General features: G+C 40.7%; 1 protein-coding gene across 1 annotated transcript in view; it reads left to right on the top strand.

The window, feature by feature from the left end:
- Nucleotides 1-1,740: 1,740 nt before the first annotated feature.
- Nucleotides 1,741-20,395, top strand: part of anos1b (anosmin 1b) — a 43,762-nt gene continuing 25,107 nt past the window's right edge. The window contains exons 1-2 of the mRNA XM_039811837.1: nucleotides 1,741-2,112; nucleotides 13,067-13,114. Of these exons, the coding sequence (XP_039667771.1) occupies nucleotides 1,936-2,112; nucleotides 13,067-13,114 (225 nt within the window). The 5' untranslated portion in view covers nucleotides 1,741-1,935. The remainder of the gene's footprint in view (nucleotides 2,113-13,066; nucleotides 13,115-20,395) is intronic.

Here is a 20,395-nt window from a genome sequence, read left to right as displayed (position 1 = left end):
GTTTATTTGTCAAGTCCCCAGGGCCCAGGGCCATACAACTCCACAATGCTTCACAAAAGGGGAGAGGAGAGATAGACTTCTCTGCATAGTCTGTCTGCCTCTCCTCCCTCTCCACTACTTCCACTACCTCCTATAACAATAGTTATGTACTGACTGTCCACTGGCCCACTGTTTACTGCTTACATCGTATACACTGTTTACTGGCTATATTAGCCCAAATGCACAACCCCTCCCTCCCTCCTTCCCCCAGCATGGACTGAGGTCTAACTTAATACTGAAACAATGGCTGTAACCCTATTACTTCAAACCTCTAACATTGACTGTTGATTTGTGTCTATCCTACTGTCTACTTTATTCTCTTATAATGCCCATATTTAATTCTGTCTTTTTTTAAACTTCATCCTTGCACTGCTATAGTTTTTATATTACTATGTCAACATTATTCTCTTATATTTAATGCTGGTCTCTAGACTTTATCCTTGCACTATTGGACTTATTTGCATTACCACCATGACACACACTCTCATAGAGCACCTAGCATACATACTGAATCACATTGTCAGTCCCTGCCCTGTCACTGCAAGCGTTTCATGCTTATACATCCCTTAGTACATTCATGTGGATTTTTTTATTTAGTATGTTTTCTTTTATTGTCCGTATTATTCATGTGGATTTGTTATTATTATCATCCTGTTTATGATGTATGTGTATGTTGTGTGTGATGTCTTTAAGCTACTGGGACCTTGAATTTCCCCTTGGGGATCAATAAAGTATCTATCTATCTATCTATCTATCTATCTATCTATGATGGCGATGAGGAAATTAGATGGTGGATGATTAAGATGATAAAGGTTAGGCAAGAAAAAAAAAATGATGATGAAGCTTAAAGTGAGATGGCGAGGTAATGATGATGTAATGACGATTACTGAGATGATGATGCAGTAATGAAGATGAAGATACTAAAGATCCACATCATGTTGGAGGTGAGGGTGGTGATAAGAAAAAGGAGAATAAAGATGATGAACATGATGATAATGATGCATAATTGCATGAGCACCAGTGAAGTAAGATAAAAGAAGATTATTATAGGATTTTGATTTAGATTTGTTGGTATGCAGGGTTATAATGGTGATGATGATGATCATGGTACGTTACCAATGTCTTTGTTATATTCAAGTGTCACACTAAGTCATGAAAGTGTGACAGTGAGCCCTATCAGGAACACTATCAGGACCTGAAACTGAAGCAGCTAAATGGAATTCAGCCATCATTTATTTTATCATTCACACCTGGCTTTTCCTACTGTGACATCCCAAAAAAAGTCTTCTTACGCCAGGGTGCTGATCTCTGGTTGACCCATGAGCAGAGTGATATTGACAAAATAAATGGATAACTCGATCCTAATATTTTGGGGATTTTAAAAAAAAATAAAAATAAAAACTGCAGTGTGGATGCTATCAGAGAAAAGAGACAGTTGATAGTGGTGAAGAGAAGGGAGCGTTTGAGTGATGATAATAATAATAATAATAATAATAATAATAATAATAATAATAATAATAATAATAATAATGATGATCATGATGAAGAGACTAATTGGAGGAATACGTTATGGAAATCGCAGAGGTGATGAGGATGATGATGATGATGATGATGATGATGATGACGATGATAAGGATAATTAGGTTGAAAACCATTATAACTCCGCGTGGGCGCACTTGTAGCCTACCGGTGGTGGGAGTGTCCGAGAGGAGGGTAGAGCCGCTCCGCTCACTGCTCGCGCGCAGACAGGAGCAGCGCTCAGATGTTTTCATTCTGAACTTATTAAGGGGTCGCGAGAGCAAGACGTTGAGGAGCCGGACACGAGGAAGGAAAGTCTGCCGTTTAATTTATTTGTGCGTCCCTTTATTTCGTGTTCTTGTATTTCCGCGCGGTGCAATGTGTGTTTGTCGGGCTGTTTTGGTGCTCCTGTGCGCGGTGCTGGCGGTGACTAGTGCCCGCAGGAGTTCCCCCGAGCAGGGTGATGTGCAGGAGAAAATCAACAGCGCCAGATGCACGTCCAGGTGCCTCACTCTGCATATGACTCAGCTAACCGCCGCCTTCAGACACCTCCAGGTATCTAGCCACTTTGTCCCTTATTTGAGAGTGTTTACCGACCCTCAGGTCAAATATGACCTGCAGTCCGCGGTCAACATGACCAGTAGTGCATACAAAATAAATGAGAAGTCGTAACATAAAAAGACACACAGCCAAGACTGAGGGTTTTCGATGGTATTTACCACTTACATCCTAGTCTAATTACATTAGTTTGATACTTCAAACATGTGACCCTCAAAAGTGAGTAAACTGTAGGCTATTCCTCAAATATAAAGACTATTAGGCTGCACACCTTTATACTGTTTTACCCTCTAAACTCTTTCTTTAAAATGTGCATTACTGCTATTTTCTGTATTTGTACAGTTGCGATCACGGCATGTGTTGTTGACAAAATAGGCTACTGTATTCTGCAACTGTATTAATCCATATGTGAGGTCATGAATTTCGTTTGTGGTATTAATAGTCGCTTAACATAGCTTTGCTTAATGCAATTTTATTATTTGATTGTAGGCTATTTGCTTAAATATTCAGAGTTATCTATCTCCCTGAAATATTTCACAGGGGGATACTGAAGGACGAAAGGAACAGAAGCGGTGAAAGGCATGAGCGACTTCAGTCAAATTGATAGGCTTAATAAATCAGAAGGTCGAAGTTTGTACTTTTTCATAACAGGACATAATTATCTCTCAGTGAATTGTCAGATAGAGCAGTATGCACAAATGGCTGAATGGCTCTTGGATATGCATGCAACAACAGACATTAAAATTCAATTACTCTAACTTTAAATTGCATCATGAAAGATTATTACAACATTAAATACAACATCGATAATTATATTTGGTCTGATTTGTAAAAAAGCCACACCAGATATTCCTACACCTCTAACCCCCATTCACAGTTGTGTCACTCTTGTCACTCTTGCTGGAGAAATATATTAAAACAAATTGTAGTTATCATCCAAATATTTTAATAAAGCTTGCCATTCTTTCCTTTTAAGGGAAACAACATGGCCACTAAATTCCATGTTGTGCAGATATTTTAGATCAGCTTACAGTGTACACTTGCTGCCTAAATAATTAATCAGAAGAAACTGTGATCTCACTTTAAATAGTGAGTTGTTTCCAACAGGGTTTTCATCAGGAAAGATTTGGAGAAATGTTTTGATGTTGCTCAGATCATAGTTGCCCCGTGTCAGTACTCAGGGCCAAAGGGACCCTGAAAAATGTTGGGTAGCCTACTAGTTTATAATAGTTGACAAAATTACTCATCTCAGTGAAATCGCTGGCCCATGTTCTGTGGCCTTTGTAGTGAGGAATGTGAGATTAACGGGGACATTAGGACGTTACCAAGTTCGAAAAGCCACTTATCGTTAACAGCTTCAACATGTGCAAGCTGTGTAGTGGGTGGGAAAGTCATTAACCAAAGAGTTCAGCCCCAGTGGCTCTGAAGTGTGTAGAAGAAAGATGTGTGTGCAGGTTTGCATATGTTCATGTATACAACGAAGGTTTGGTCTGGTCCTCGTCCATCCAGAATAGACTCCTGACACCTGTGCATTGGGTAATGAGGGTGGCCCCTGGATGACTCTCTGGCAGAGTGAGATGTGTGTGTGGTGGGGTTTCTGGGAATGGAGGTGTGAGAAAGGGAACATTTGGTTAAACTTTATGTAGTGGAGTGCAGTAGTCAAATGTTGAGCATCAAACAGCAGCGATGGAAATGAAACCAACTGACTGGGAGGTAGCAAACAGGCCAGACGTTCATTTTCTAATTGGGTTTTTTTTTTTTAAGTGAACAAAATGTTGCATTCCATCCTGATACAACTCCTTAATTGCGTGTGTGAGTGTATTTTCTGTCATACTTTTGCCATTAGTTGACATGGATATTTCTCTTGTTATGGATAGTTCTCAATTGTTGAGAAAATATCTCATAATCCAGAAAGGAAATAAATATTTAGTCATCCCACTTGATGGATGTGGTGGATCTAAGATAGTTTTATTAAAACAACTGAAGTTATTCGACATTTCTTACACTATATACTATATTTGATTTGTTTCAGGAAGATTTTAAGAGTGTCAACATCTTGAAACAAAATAGGCCGATCCTTTGCTGTTAAGAACACAGAGGTTGATTCATGAAACTTCTTGAAACAAGTAGTTTTTAAAGAAACTCACTCGATTAGTCCGATCCTTAATGCACTTTTACTCACTGGGGAACAATCCATTGGATTGGAAGCAACCTGCCGCAAACAGTCTTGCGTTAAAGTTATAGTATCATTTTGTAAAAGCAAAACATTGTTTAAGCAGAGCAATTAAAATTCTGTTAAAAAAATATATATATATTAAAGGTCCTATAGCATGAAAATTTCACTTTACAAGGTTTTTTAACATTAATATGCGTTCCCCCAGCCTGCCTATGGTCCCCCAGTGGCTAGAAATGGGGATAGGTGTAAACCGAGCTCTGGGTATCCTGCTCTGCCTTTGAGAAAATGAAAGCTCAGATGGGCCGATCTGGAATCTCCTCCTTATGAGGTCATAAGGAGCAAGGTTACCTCCCCTTTCTCTGCTTTGCCCACCCATGAGAAAGAGAGAAATCATGGCTTTCAAACGAGAAAAGTGGCAGTTGGTCAAGGCCACACCCCCACCCTCCACCTTGCCCCCCCCCTCTCCTCCTCAATAGCTACAGACACAGAAATGACACACACTAAGGAAAGCTCATTGTGGGACTGGCTGTAGTGGCTGTAATTCTGCACCAAGGCTGAATTATGGGAAAGAGACTTCAGATACAGTATTAGGGGACCACTAAAAGCATCCAAAGAGCACCATGTCATGGGACCTTTAAACCTGTCAGTTTTTGACCTATTTTTCTCCCTACCTTGCCATCCACCTATCAATCTCTGCCATCTGTGCTGTCTGACTGACTGACAAGTGCGTTGAGGTTGCTTCTTCTTCTTTTTTTTCAATTTTAATGGCAGGTGGCAACCAGTGTTACGGTGCATTGCCGCCTCCCAGACTAAGGTCGCCAATCTGCTAGGTAGAAACCCATGGACAGCAACAAAAAGGAAACCAATTACATTTATGATGTTTGCAAGTTCTTTCATCACTTCATTTAGGGCTATGTTTCCTACTGAGAAAAGTATAAAAAATATATGCATTGAAGATGTGTTGAAGTTTTAAGTTAAGCGTCCCCTGATAGGAGAGTGTAGGCCTATGTGCTGGTGCTGAGCCCCGGACAGCCGTGGCCCAATTTAACCCTTGCGTGTGACTCAGAAACTCATTTTAGTATATAAAGGGGCACTGAAAACTTTGTGTGCTTTACCAAATTAAAAAGAGCCTCTAAACTTTGAGCAAACAAGGAAACAAGTTTCCTCTCAGCCACATCCTGGGGAACAGCATCACTCCCTAAACCTATTATAGGACGGTGTAGCAGAACACAGAGTGATTAATGGGCGGGAGAGACTGTGTGTCAGAACATTCATTCATTTAAGGAAAATTACGTAAAAAAAAAAAAAAAAAAAACTTTTGATAACAGCTCCAGTAACTATAACATCAGTGAGGGCAAAAAGAGCTTTACTCATCCTACTCTGTCACCACACTCAGACACAAAGACACAAACACACACATTGCTTCCTCTGGCTTCATTTGGGTGAACCCTGTGTTTTTGGCTCTTTCTCTCTCAGAGTGTGTGTATGTGGCTAGTGTGTAGCCACTAGAATGTGAGTCACCAGTTTTCTATTTACACCTCTCTTACGGCTTCTCCTCTGGGTTTTCCACTACTTTTCCCTTGTGTTGTGTTTTTTTTTTTTTTTTTTTTTTTTTTTAGATTGTTTTTTTTTTTTTTTTTTTTTTTTTTTAAAAAAAAAAAAAAATAAAGGTTTTTTTTTTTTTTTTTTTTTTTTTTTTTTTTTTTTTTTAACACCTGATGTGCTGGATTGCTGTTCTACATATCGTGTAAGATCAGATTAGACTGCGTGTCTTAAACACTCACAGGTCTGTGGGGCTGATGAGCGGATGGTTAGCGGTTCGAGCCAGGGCTGAGGGCCAGTGTGAGGCTGAATGAACTGCCTGTGCATTCATGTTTGTGTGTGTGTGTGTGTGTGTGTGTGCATGTGCGTGTGCATGTGTGTGTGTCCCAGCCGCTCTGCGGTAGGTAACTCTAATCAGCCCAGATGTTGGTCAGCCAACCAGTCACGCTCTGAAAAAGACCAGAGACAACGGTCAGGTCAGGTTGCAAAGAGACAGACGGGGAGATAAAGGCAGGTAGACAGACGCGGTCAAGCACAAAGACAGACAGGTGAGATAGAAAAACGTGAGGGTGAGCAGCCAGGTTGCCGCAAACAGACAGGTGTAACAAACATACATGAAGACGGACAACCTGACAAACTAATACACTGCCTAAAAAAGTGTGCTCTGACATGCTGGTCAGCAGATAGGTAAGCAGAGAGACGAGCAGAAGGGTGGGTGACGGCAGGAGACAAAGACTTTGATTCACCTCAGAGATAAAGCATCTACCTCTTTCTGCGGCTTTGTGACTGCCCTGTCATTTGATCAGCAGAACCAGAGATAGATGGTGATAAAATTGTGGCAGCGTAGGAGTGACTCTCACCTGAAACCAGGACAAGAAATTCCAAGACCATAAATTACAGCTGGAATGGCAAAGCATTGAGCGGCAGGGCTTTGTTCTTTTAGCTCCAGAAAGCGAGAAAGACAGAAAGAAAGACTCTTTTACCACATCAAAACCATGACGGCATATTCTATCTGATACGTGAGCAATTAAATCCATTCTTCTTCCCACTGGAAACCACTCTCATTTCTGCAATATGAAGCTACCGCCGGCAGCAGGTCAACTTAGCTTAGCACAAAGACTGGAAACAGGGGGAAACAGCAAGCCTGCCTTTTTTTCGCTGACCGGCACCTAAGCTCACTAATTGACACCTTGTATCTCATTTGTTTAATTTGTACAAAACAAAAGATAAAAAATTACAAATCACAGTTTTATTTCTCAATCGGGACCAATACCTTCTCGACGTCTCCGCTGGTTTCCCCCCTGTTTACAGTCTTTGTGCTAAGCTAAGTTATCTGGCTTCTGGCGGAAAGAAGGAGAATAAGCGTTTCCTATTCCTTTAGTTTGATCATTTAGAGTATTTCAATTATCGATGGAGTTTCATCATTGCTGCTGTTGGAAGTGAACCGAAACAGAAAGACGGATGCCGACGTAATTGTCGGATAATGCAAAGTTCGGGACAACCACAACCACGTTGTTGTGACTCTTGTTGTTTACAGGATGTGGGGCACCACAAACACATAACGTTGACACACGTGCACGGAAACACACACAGGCGCACGCACGTAAGCTAATTAGGGGCTTCTTTCGGGAAGGTTCAGACCTCAATATGGACTTTGTTTGGAAGAACTTCGTATTCTGTAGAGTGGAAGTTAGTCATGATGCATTTACCACACACACTCACACAAAACACACACGTTTGCTTCTGGTCATCTGGGTGTGATTAGCAGAGTTAATGCCTCATGTTAAAAAGACTTTCTACTGCGCCTCACCACAAACACTGACCACAACACACACACACATAATATGTGCACACACTCTCACTGCCCCTGTCTCTCTCTCACACACACACACACACACACACACACACACACACACACACACACACACACACACACACACACACACACACACACTTTTTATCGTTGCATCTGGCAGAAGTGTGATTTATATCTCACTCTCTTTCAAACACTGAAGGGTGTGTGCAGCTGTGCGCATGCATGTTGACCGTGCACGTTTCTGTGTGTGTGTGTGTGTGTGTGCCTGTGTTTGTATCCCAACCTCTTTCCTGCTGTTGCATCCAGTGATATCAGGTTGTTGTTCTTCAACAAGGATTACTGTGGACCCAGCAGTCATCAGAGCCATGTGAAAGTCCTTAAGTGCAAGTATTTCTAACTCCTTGGGTCAGTTCTGGTTCTGACGGGTCTCTAGTGTCTCAGGCTCAGACAGATTTCTCTTGCAGATCCCAGGATAGAAAAAAGTTTTAAAACCCTGTTTTTAGTGTTGGTATTAAATCTGGCCATGTGGAAATCCATAATTGAAATGAACAGGGATTTATGCAACAGGGAAATCCTCCTGATAATTTTCATGCAAGGCTTCTTGTGAGCAACAGTATTTTTGGTGCATGAACCATAAAATGCACATAAACTTTTGGACCAAAATGTTTGTAGTTCTTTATATGGGTTTAGCAAATAAATAAATATACTTTTGTAAATAAATACATCACATACAATTTACATGTAATCCATAACCATCCATAACTCCTTTCCAGTCTCCTCTCTAACTAATATTCATTTTCATCTCTCACCTTCTTTTGTCTGTCCCCCTCTGCTCTTTTCAACTTCCTCCCTCCCTACCATTTCCTCTCAGCCTTCCACATCCAACTTATTTTCACTTCTTCCAGTCACCTTCTTCCAACCCTCCCTTACTCTCCCCTGACTTTTTCAACATGTGCAGCTGTTTTGCCGCAGACACACACACACACACACACACACACACACACACACACACACACACACACACACACACACACACACACACACACACACACACACACACACACACACACACACACACACACACACACACACACCATCACACTGAGACCCTACGAAACCCCACTCTGACCACCGTTTAATAGCCATACGGCACACAGGCCCATCTCAACTGCCTTGATTGGCTCTGACAGCAAATATGTCCCATGAAATTGACTTGGGATCAGTGTGTGTACGTGTAAATCCATGTGTGCATGCATTAATGTGTGTGTTGCAGAGGGGGCTGACGAGGAGTGACAGAAAAAGGGGGATGTTATGGCGAGGGAGACAGAAAAAGAAAGAGAGCGTGAAAAATATTAAGATAGGGGATGAAGATGTGAGGCCAGCAGCGGGGAAAGCAGCTTTATATCTCCTAAGTGAAAATCTGGAGATGTTTAACTGTCCTCAGTTCTTTGACTGGAGCATCTACAGTATATCATCACTGTCATTTTTAAGTCCTCTCCTGACTTTTTTACAGAAGTTGACAGCAATGTGGAGAGACTAAGAGGAAGAGTTGGGTACAAATGAAAGACACAAAGAATGTTCAACCCAGGATGGAGCAGAGCAATATTGCAATCAAGAATCACAATATGTCTGTTGAATTAATTCCACAGCAGTGTATAATGTTTCCATTTTGTATCATGTTGTTCCACTGTTCAGCAGTCATACAGGGACATATCTATATATATTTTTTAAAGCGGTAGAAACATTGTTCTCTACTAGCAACCTTATACCAGATTGCAATGCAGCTGTAAGACTCTCTCACCAATACACATATTGGTCTTTCACCTTACATATTAACCCCACTAGTCCAGGTACATGCATTTGGCAACTGTTAAAGGAAATTTTGGTAAATGTGGGGAATTTGTAACAGAATCCAAAGTAATAAAATCAGTACGTGATATCACTCCATCATAAAGAATTCACGGAACCTCACAAACTGATGCTGAAAGGTAGCCTAGAAATCTAGATGCACCCTAGCGGCAGCAAATGTAATTTGGGTCTGGCTTGTCAGGCTAGCTGAAAGGGGATCTGAGGGTGGAATTTGCTTCACCGCTGCACCCCCAGCATCCCAATTCTGCAGTACTAATGCAACTTAAAGGTACCCTGTGGAGTTTTTGACCACTATGAGCAATGTTTTCATGAGTGGATCCCCGTTTTGTTTGTCTGTACAATGCAAACACACAATCCCGCCAATGTTTTCACATTATTCCACTGATCCACAGGTGGCGGTTAAGCGCCACAGAAAGCAGCAATGCCTTGACAAAGGCAGTGAAGAAGAAGACTGCCAGCAAGTAACATAAAATGTAAATGGTGTAGGTTTGAAAATGTTATAAAACATTGGATTTGCAAATGTTTTGTGAGGAATGAAATTCAACGCTTTGTTGGGACCTCAGAATATGTAGAATATCCAACAAAGCTTGTAACGCTTAAATGTAACACTTAAACCTGCAAATGTTTTCATTCTCTTAAACCTGTTTATGTCCTGAACATGTGTCCATTTACAGTTGTGTTTTTTAATGTCTGCAAAAGTTTGTCTTTGAAAAAAATAATAGTGGATCCAGAAGTGAAAATGGTGAAAATTCAGAGGGAGACTTGGTGTCAATAAAAGTACAGATTAGTTATATTATTCACAACCGTGTTTTAATGTTTGAGAGAGCTAACAACCAGTGTAACTCCCTTAAGTAGTGAGTTACACTGCTACTATAAGACCTGCATCCATGTTTTTCATGCATTCAGTAGACCCTTGAGAGGTCAATCAGTTATGCGTAGTCAGAAAGTGCCTCGAGGACAGGAGGAAAGAGAGAAAATGGGGGGCAGAGGAGGAAGGTGTTTCTCTGTCTCTGTAGTGATACCATGACAGCCATTCCTCTGTTTCTCCTCTCATCTATTCCTCTTTCCATCCATCCTTCCCCACAGACTTGTTATCTATGTTCATCAGAGATTTAACCATTACTTTTATGCTCTGCTGCTTTCTTCTTCTCTCTCTCATATCGATCTCTATAGAGGCTGGTTAAGCAGCAGCCTCAGCATTATCCCCCCTTAACAACTAGCACAGATTACTGTTAAGTCAAAGGTGTCCACCCCATCAATACTCATTTAAGTCTTGAAGGCATACTAGCATGGGCAAGACATACCTTTGTATTTCTCCCAAGGTTATGTCCAACAACCATTTCACAGACAGAATTTCAGTTTAAGCGTTGTAAACTCTGAATGAAATTGTTGCGGTCTTTGTTCAGAATTTGATCCTGATTTTGGTTTCACTCCTGATTTCTCCTCTCTGGAAAACTAACCACCTCTTCCCTGCTGCCAACAGCTGGTCAACCGAGGCAACAGTAAGCAGCTGTAGCAGTGGACAAGGGTGAGAGTATGAGAGGAATGAGGCAAATAATATTTGTGGAGAACTTGGAGCTCTGACCATTTTCACACATATGCTCAATGGCCTGTCTTTTGTCTCTGCAGAAAGCAGGCATGACTGATGGTTTGTCAGTTTAAGAAATTTACAAAAATTGTGAGAGGCAGCCCTCCCCATGCTACAGTCAGAAAGAAGCTTTTAACTGTACTGTCAGACCAACACTTCTTTAAAATTATGTCACAGCCTTAATCATGTCCTCACTTCAGGAAAAATCCTCGGCCGTTCTAGTGACAGTAACTTCTTTTAGCTGCTACATGCAAGCATCTTTACAGGCCTTATGAGTTAATATAATTAGTCCTCATATTCAGACATCAAAGTGCAATTTAGTTCCTTTAGCAGGTATTTTACCATAATAGTCAGTATGCATCCGTTTTGAATGTTAAGACTGAATGAGTCAATTCAATATCTTCTGTACCGTGAAAGCCCTTAACCCCTAATCTCTCAACTTTAACCTCTGCACTGTTACCCCAACTCTAACCCCTTAACCCTCATCATACCAGCAGCACAAAGACTACTTAAAAGAGGAGAAGCCCTGAAAAGTGTGTGTGTAAAGAGATAAGCTTAGTTCAGGCTAAATACAGCACACTCAGGAGATGGTTTAGGAGTCGTTAAGAGGGCTTATCCCACACACACACACACACACACACACACACACACACACACACACACACACACACACACACACACACACACACACACACACACACAAACACACACACACACACACACACACACACACACACACACACACACACACACATGTACACACACAACCACACACACACACACATGTACACACACACACACACACACAACCACACACACACACACACACACACACACACACACACACACACACACACACACACTAGAGGCTCATATACTCCCTGGAGGAACACACACATGACAATAGACAGATACACAACTGCACACACATCCGTATTGTAATAGTTGTTTTGATGTTGGATGATGGCATCATGATTGTGCTGATGATGACAAAGCAAAGAGCAGCAGTTTTTCCACACTGACTGACTAGCTCACCAATTCAAGTTAAAAACTTGATAGGGTTTTGAGTCTGCACTTAAACTATTTACAGTAAGTGATCCAAAATGTCCCAAAGACTGTTGAAAAAATTAAATAAAAACTTAACTTTAAATAAAGATAAGTTTTAATGTAACATCCACACTGTGAAACCAACAGGCTTTATGGGATGCAGTGCTTAAATAATAGTTGATTACAATAAATAATTACTCAATTGACAGATAATGTCTTCTAAAACAATTTTGATAATCGGTTGTTTGTTATTATTTGTTTATGACATTTCACAATTACTTAATAATAATGACAAAAAAAATACCTCATGTAGCTCAGACATAAATAGGTAAAAGCAGGTCTGCGTGGCCTTGTGCGTTCAATACCAAGTATGGATGATTACAAGTTTATTTTAAAGAGTTTTTCTTGGATGGAAGAACATTTTGAAAAGTTGAAGGGACTTTAGGATGAGGGGTTGGATGGTTATGAGATGACGTCTCCCTCTGTCACGGTGGTTATAGCAGCCATGTTTACTGGTGGTCTTGACTCACTTAGCAGCAACTGTACACACACACACACACACACAATAAACATACATCTCAACCAAGTGACGCGGTCTCTGTCTGGTTCAGCAACCACAAACACAGTGTGTTAAGTCATTTTGCACCCTGAGGATGATATGTAAATAAGAAAAAGGTTGAGTGTGTGTCTGTCTGCATGTCAGGTTTGCTCTGGTTATATGGTGACCTTTTATGAACAATATTTAGCTTTCTGTCTCCTTGTATGTCAGACAGCAGTCTCACACAAATAGGTCAAGTGTGGGCAGAATGTGTCAAACGCAGGATTTGTCTGTGAAAGATTTATTTCTCTCTCTCTCTCTCGCTCTCTCTATATCTCTGTTTGTTTTAATCCTCATCCTCTCCGTCTCTTCCAGAGTGACCAAGTTCTGGTTTGGTGTGAAAACCACAGACGCTGTGCGCAGGTAAATACTCATACACACAAACTTGTACTGCTTCACTTCTAAAGATATTTTATTGACTTGCATTCAATTCCCTGAAGGCTTACCCAAACATTAATCCATCTGTGCCTAACCCCAACCCTAACCCTGATTTTAAGCCAGTCATAACCCTAAAACCGAGTCTTCAATGTAGGAGTAAAGACCAGGGTTCAAACTTCTGGCAACATTACCCTAACTCTGATTTGGTAGTTCATTCTATCAAACACAATTGGCTGTCTTCGGGTTGTAAGACGTTGTAAGCCTGTGAGGGTTTTTGTCATTTTTGCTGCACTAGCAACTCCTACTGGTTGGGGAGGACCATCTTCATGTTACACCTAGTGAAGCTCATTGCTTGCACTTGAGAAGAAGCGGGTGCAGCACTGCCAAAAAAACAGTAGAGTTAGCAGTGAAAAGGGCAAAAAACTGTGCAAAGTTTTACTGTAACTATAAAATAAGTTGTTGATCTTGAAGGGACAGAATTTCAAGTCTTTAAATATGAACAAAAATATTCAATGACAAAGGGGGCTAGTTCTTCTCCAGTGATGTAACAAAACTTTCCCAAAACTACAGCATAATACCAGACAACAAGAAGGTACTGGTGGCAAAAACAGCAATGAAAAAAAATCAAATGTCAGATGTTTTGATCTCTTTTCATTGACTCAGTGATTAAAATTATGAGTCTGGCCAAAGGGCTGTCGTGGAACATTAAACAGAACACAGGTATGGCTTTTTTTGGACATCATATTGTATAAGGGGCCATGGAAAATATGTGTTTCTGACTAGCTGGCACATCTCAAACTAATTTCTGTGCAACAGTTTAAATCAGTGCACAAAAGTACATTAAAACGCAATTATTCGTAGTAACAACAGTATGTTTGCTTTGTGCTACATTACCATCTAACTGTCACTGGTGTATTTAGTAAGTAAGTGGATATAGTATAATATGGGGTTCCGATTGTGCCAAAATTAAGTCAACATGCTTACATTCTATGTCTATTTGTCAATGTCTATGTCTATGCTTACTGTCAATGTCTATGTCTATGTCTGTCTGTCTATGCTATGTGTTGTCTTCCATGTCTATGTGTCTTATTAACTGTCTATTTCCATGTCTGTCTGTCTATGCTATGTGTCGTATAAAGGCCTTTTTATGGTTCTGTGGAGGCTCCACGCAGAGCTTTTGCCGTAGCCTACGTAAGTGGTCTAATGTTTATACTTGTGCGCTGGTGTGTGCGTCAAACCAGCATGTGTGTGTGTGGGTGGGGAGTGGGTGATAGAGCGAGGGAGAAAGTGAGATAGTGACGGCGATTAGCTTTGGAGTGAGTACTGACTCTAGAGTCATAGTGAGAGAAACAAAGTGTCTCCCCTGTGCTTTCTGACCACGGTGGGAAATCTGTAGCAGGAAAAGTTAACCCTCTCCTTGATTTCATGTTGTTTATGGAGAAGGAGAACCAGGAAATGAGTCGGGGGAAATGCAACGCTACCAAGCCACGGCAGAGCGACGTGCGTCGCTGCAACGTGTAGTTACATTTTTAGAGAGGTGCACGTCAGGCTACGGCATAGGGTCCGGCATATACGCAGAGGGGTCTGTGGGGGTACGCCGTCGATTCGACGCACAAACATAAAAAGGCCTTAAGTGTGATAACACACAACGAGGTATCCTGATATGACAATGCTGACACAACAACAGTAAAAACAGAGTCAGAGTCTCTGCTTCGAGAGGCAAAGAGACCGAGAGAGATTCTTTCTCTTGCTTCCCTTGTGTATGGAATCTTTACACCCACCACACGACTCCTGTAATAGCAAAGGTGGTGTTTGAGTTAAAATAACGTCCTCCCCTATATCCCCATTATCCATCCACCCTGGAGCAAAAATTATCCACTGTTTATTCACTTAACACTGCCTGCCAGGAGGCTTTACTGTGTGTGTGTGTGTGTGTGTGTGTGTGTGTGTGCTAATTCATTGTTTGATTCAAGAGGAGTTTCCATGCCATGTATTTTTAGCTGCCAGTCTGTCCACTCTGGAGCAGTTCCTGCTTGTTACAGCTTTCTGGACATTACTGTGGGTGATTTAGACCGCTGGTCCCAAATCAAACACGCAGACAGTTTGTGGATAAGACAGAAACGGGGTCTCCATATTTTGATGCAATTCATCATGTTTTAAATCAGACAGGCCAAAAGATGAAAACAGGAAAATATCTTCAGTATTTGGAGAAAAAAAAAAAACAGATAGGAGAGGAAAATAAAAGTTTTGATCACTAAACAAAGTATGTGAGATCAGAAACTATTTTATGGTTTAATTAATTATGTTGTGTAAGCCACAGTCCAAAAATTGTTTGCAAAATATCTGTCCACCATGACCTTTCACTTCCTGACATTAACTTACTCAATATTAATGACTTCTTTTAATATTCTGTCTGGTTTCTTATTGATGTGTTTTCTGAACTCTCCGTTCAGGTTCACACCTAAAAACTTCATCACAGCTGAAAGTGCGCCTGAGTCGTATTTTAGTTCTTGCAACAGTTCCAAGTTTTGCTACAAATGCACAGTTGGACAAAGTAGAGAGAGCAAGAAACAGGCGTGAGAGCGAGAGCGTTTTCTTCTTCTGTACAGTGCGTAGATCAGTAGTGTGAGTATGTTTAGGTCAGCTGGGGTTAATGTCAACAACAGACAAGAGCATGCCCCCCTCCAAAACTCCCACTGACAGACCATTGCAGTGGATACCGCAACAAACAAAACATCAGACCTCAACCTTCGGCTATTCCTAACCCCCCTCACCACCTCAAACATGCACAGCTCCTTTGACCTTCCCCAATCTTATCTATATCCTTCCTTCTCTCCCTTCCTTTGTTTCTATTCCTGACGTTTAGAGTTCAACAAACACACAGAGAATGAGAACAGAAAATATTTTCTAGTTTAATACCACATCTAAACTTTATTACCTTGGCTTTGTGTCTTGCTGTTGTACATGTGTGAATACCAGTGTGGCAACCAACGTCCAACAACAGTCTCTGAAATTGGCCAGTGGGGGCTGACTCTGTGTAAACCACAATTTTCCTTTTAGACAGGCTGATACTGCACAGACATGCACAGTGTCTCCTCTAGCTTGTTTGAATTGCAGAGTTATTAATTCTTACCGTTTTACAGTCTGTTGAAAGTGGACACAGCCCAATTTGTAAAAGTCACCAGGGTAGGCCAACAAAAATAAATTAGAACAGAAAAGCATCTATCCCAGTCCTCAGGCATAATTGCCAAGATTAATCAAAAATAATGAATTATGAAGCAGAGGAAGTCGAACACTGTTTAATGCTCCCAAGGTGTGTATATTTGTTAACAGGATATGTGGGAGATATTTTAGGCTTGCTATTTGTTTTTATTGATTATGCACCTTGGGAGCATTACACAGTGAGCACAATCCACTTTATTTTTGTTTCATTAGTCTAACATAAATATAACAGAAACATAATACATACATAATATCCCCATGTTTCCATTCTACTCTATTCTATTAATTCTTAATTTGTTCTAGTGAAAAAAAAGGTAAGATCATTTTTTGGGCATTTAAGGCCTTTATTTATAAAGGACAGCTAAAACCTTGAACATTGGAGACAGAATGACATCCAAAATGTTTTTTATTTTGGTTTAATAAGGTTGGCCTTTATTTAATAAGGAGAGGGGTGACATGGAAAGGGCGATTTCGCTGGCCGTTGGGTCAAGGAGTAAACCTCTATATATGGGCGCCTGCTCTAACAGGTGAGCTACCCAGGCGCCCGTTCTAGTAACATTTTTGATATAAAAAGGTAAACTACAGATCCCATCAACAGCTTATAATGAACTGCAGAGAGACAGACCAGATTATTGTTTGAAGGCAATGTCAGTCGGTTGGTCCACCACTTTGGCCCATCTGAAATATCTCAACAACCATTAAATGGATTGCTATTACATTTGTACAGACATTCATGTTCCACTCAGGATGGATTTTAATAACTTTAGCGTGTCCCGACCTTTCATCATCATCCATTGTCAAGCCAAAATAGCAATCTGTCCAAATCTTTTCTTTATGCTGAAATCCCTGCAAAACTGACTGATTCACATCAGCCTCAGCTGTACTTTGTGTTGAGTGCTAATTAGCAAATGTTAGCAACGTAGAATGATGAACATTGTAAAGAATATACCTGACTAAGTTCTGTTATATTTTGTACAGTATGTATGCATATGATTCCAACTAAGCCAGGGTGGGGTGGGTGGGTGAGTGAGTTGTGTGCCTTATTTTATTTATTTATAATTTTTTTCTTTGCCTTTTATGTATAATTTGTTGTGCTCTGTCATTTTGTCTTTTGTGTCTTTTTCTGTTTAAACTCTAAACTGTACAAAATGTATATTTTCAAAACTTGATTCTGATCTCAATAAAATATAAACTGAAGCCAAAGCTCTGAAATATTAAAAGTTGCCTAATCACAAGCAGCCAGAAAAGAGCTTTGCTTGTATAGTCAAAGACTTGCTTGTACAGTCAAAGACTTTTTAAATTCAAATTTGAAGGCATACTATGCAGTTTCCGTTTTTTGTCAAACAGCTACCCCTATAGTCGCTGTGGAGTACTTGTAGTTACCGTTACTGTCGTAAATACCACTCACGCAGAGCTGTCTCTGCACTCACGGCCTGATCCCCTCCCCCTTGGTCTTATTATCAACAATGGATGAATCAACAACTTTGTAAATTAGATTAGATTCAACTTTAACAAAGACAACAAAATGCAGTTTGCGTCTAACAAGAAGTGCAAAAAAAGCAGAAAAGTGCAATGTGATACAAAGTATAGGCAGGTGGTGGTAAAAACTGACATACAACAAGCAAGCACAACAACACAAAACATAGAACGCATAGAAGGTGGCTAGAGGTGGCTACTAGCCTTAGCATAACACCGGACCCCCGCCCCCGCTCTGCTTCCTCTCCCTCCTCCGTCTCCGCCGCCTTCTAGACCCGACAACAATCAACGGAGAGAGTCTCGTCTGTGATGTTGTGCGTATATTGAAAGACACTCGAAATAGATATCTGGTGCTGGTCACCGATGTCCAAAAGGTTCTGGCGGATGTTCGCAGAACCGATAGCAGTAAAGCAATTTGTGATTCTCGCGAGATTTGGCGGGGCGCCACCTCCCAAACTTGCATTGCTGGGTTCCCCTGCTTTGCTGTCAGCATGATTCGCCCTACTACGAGTTTGTTTCCCATCGAAATGACTTAGAAGCTGTTATATTAAGGTACAGATCTTGCATAGTATGCCTTTAAGGTGCAATACTCAGCCCTTGTCTGGACCATTTTCTCTGCAGAGAGAAAAAGAGAAGGAGAGAGTCAGAGGGGAGGAAGTGTTTATCTGTTGGAGGAAAACACTCCTCTGCACAGATTTATTTTCAGACGTTTTCTCCGGTGAGCTACATTTTTCTTATCTTTATAAACCAAATTTTAGGGTTATTAATAAAGCAAATTTAACAAAATGTGACTTAGTCTCAACCTACATTCCACTGCAGATCTCATAAAGCCTTTTGGCAGTGTAACATACTGAATAACTTTTGTCAGAGATTTTTACAGAATAATTTGGGGACTGGTTTTACTTTTCCTATAACTCCTTTTTGGTTCCTTACCCAGACTTGGAGCAGTGCTGAATGAGTTTGTTCTCACTGAGGTTTAACACGTGTAACACTTAGTCAGTCTATTTGCTCACAGTCACACACCCACACACACAAAGTGGCGCACTGGGAAGCTAAAGGATGAATTTAATTTCCCATGTAATCTGTTTCACTTAGGAGGCTGAAAGCTTGCAGTGATCCATTTTTTCACACTGTAAATGGCACAAAACAATTACAAACAGCAAGATATTTGAATAATTTCTTTAGCAATTTCATGACATGAAATAAGGTTTACTCTCAGAGTACCAGGAGCATTTGTTCAAAACCAAACAAACTTTATAGGGGACTGTAAAGTGCATCCGTAGGACACGTAGGGTGCAAATACTCTGCAATGATATTTTATTAGTCTTCCATATATAGGCGCACTATATCAAATCATTGATTGCATGACATTGTCATTTATACAAAAATAATGTTAAACATTTATAATAAAAAAGGATGAAATTGTTTTTAAACTAAAGTTTTACCTCTAGTGAATGCCTTAATATGCTAGGATAAGAGAAGGAGATAAAGGTAAAGGTAAGCATTGCCTCATTGAATGTTGTGCTTTAGCTGTTCCTTTGTTACATAGGGCCCAGGATTTCTCTATTATATAACACACACACAAACACACACCAGGCAGATGTTGCCCCAACTCATATGGTTTGTGTCACATCATCAGTGGACTCTCATTTCTGGAAACACACATGGGATGGAGTTCACTAAAAATGAACTACAGCCCTCACTCAACTCCTCCATCTGTCCATCAGTCCATCTCCTTTTTTTATCTCTTTCTTTCTTTCTCTCTCTCTCACACACACATGCAAAGTAAACGTAGTAATGTGTACCAGGTGTGTGAGGCAGCAGGATGTCCACTTGCAAACAGTTCTGATGCAGAACAAAGAACAGAGCTATCAAGTCACTGTTTCTCTTTCTCTTATCATAATCTCTCTTATTCATTCCTCATTACTTGCTCTTCAGAGGTTCACATTATTTGTAATATCAGTTGGAATAGTTATGGCTGTATTATCGCTGTATTAGCTTAGCTTTGGTAAATTTCACATCATACTGTAAGTCAGAACTCTAATAGTAGTATTAATTATTAAATCTACGCCGTGGCTACGTATGTAGGTACGTGGAGACATGGACCCCATGCTGGACCCTACGCGGTAGCCTGATGTGCACCTCTCGAAAAATGTAACTACACGTTGCGGCGACGCACATAGCTCGGCGTGGCTTGGTAGCGGTGTATTTCCCCCTACTCATTTCCTTTCACTTCCTCCTTCTCTATAAACAACATGAAATCAAGGAGAGGGTTCATTTTTCCTACGACAGATTTCCCACCGTGGTCAGAAAGGGAAACACTTTGTTTCTCTCACTATGCCTCTAGAGTTGGCATTCGCTCCGAGGCTAATCACCATCACTCTCTCACTCACTCACTCTACCACACACTCTCCAGGTACATACACACTGCTATTTTCTTAAAGAGATCGACGGACACGCCAACATACAAATATAAACTTAAGGCCACTTACATAGGCTACGGCGAAAGCTCTGCGTGGAGCCTCCGCAGAACCATAAATCAAGCTTTAGACTTATGCATGTGTGATT

Source organism: Perca fluviatilis, chromosome 9 (assembly GCF_010015445.1).
Source record: "Perca fluviatilis chromosome 9, GENO_Pfluv_1.0, whole genome shotgun sequence".
NCBI classification, from domain to species: Eukaryota; Metazoa; Chordata; class Actinopteri; order Perciformes; family Percidae; genus Perca; species Perca fluviatilis.
The sequence above is the reverse complement of the archived record's forward strand: the minus strand, read 5'-3'. Positions and strand labels throughout refer to the sequence as shown.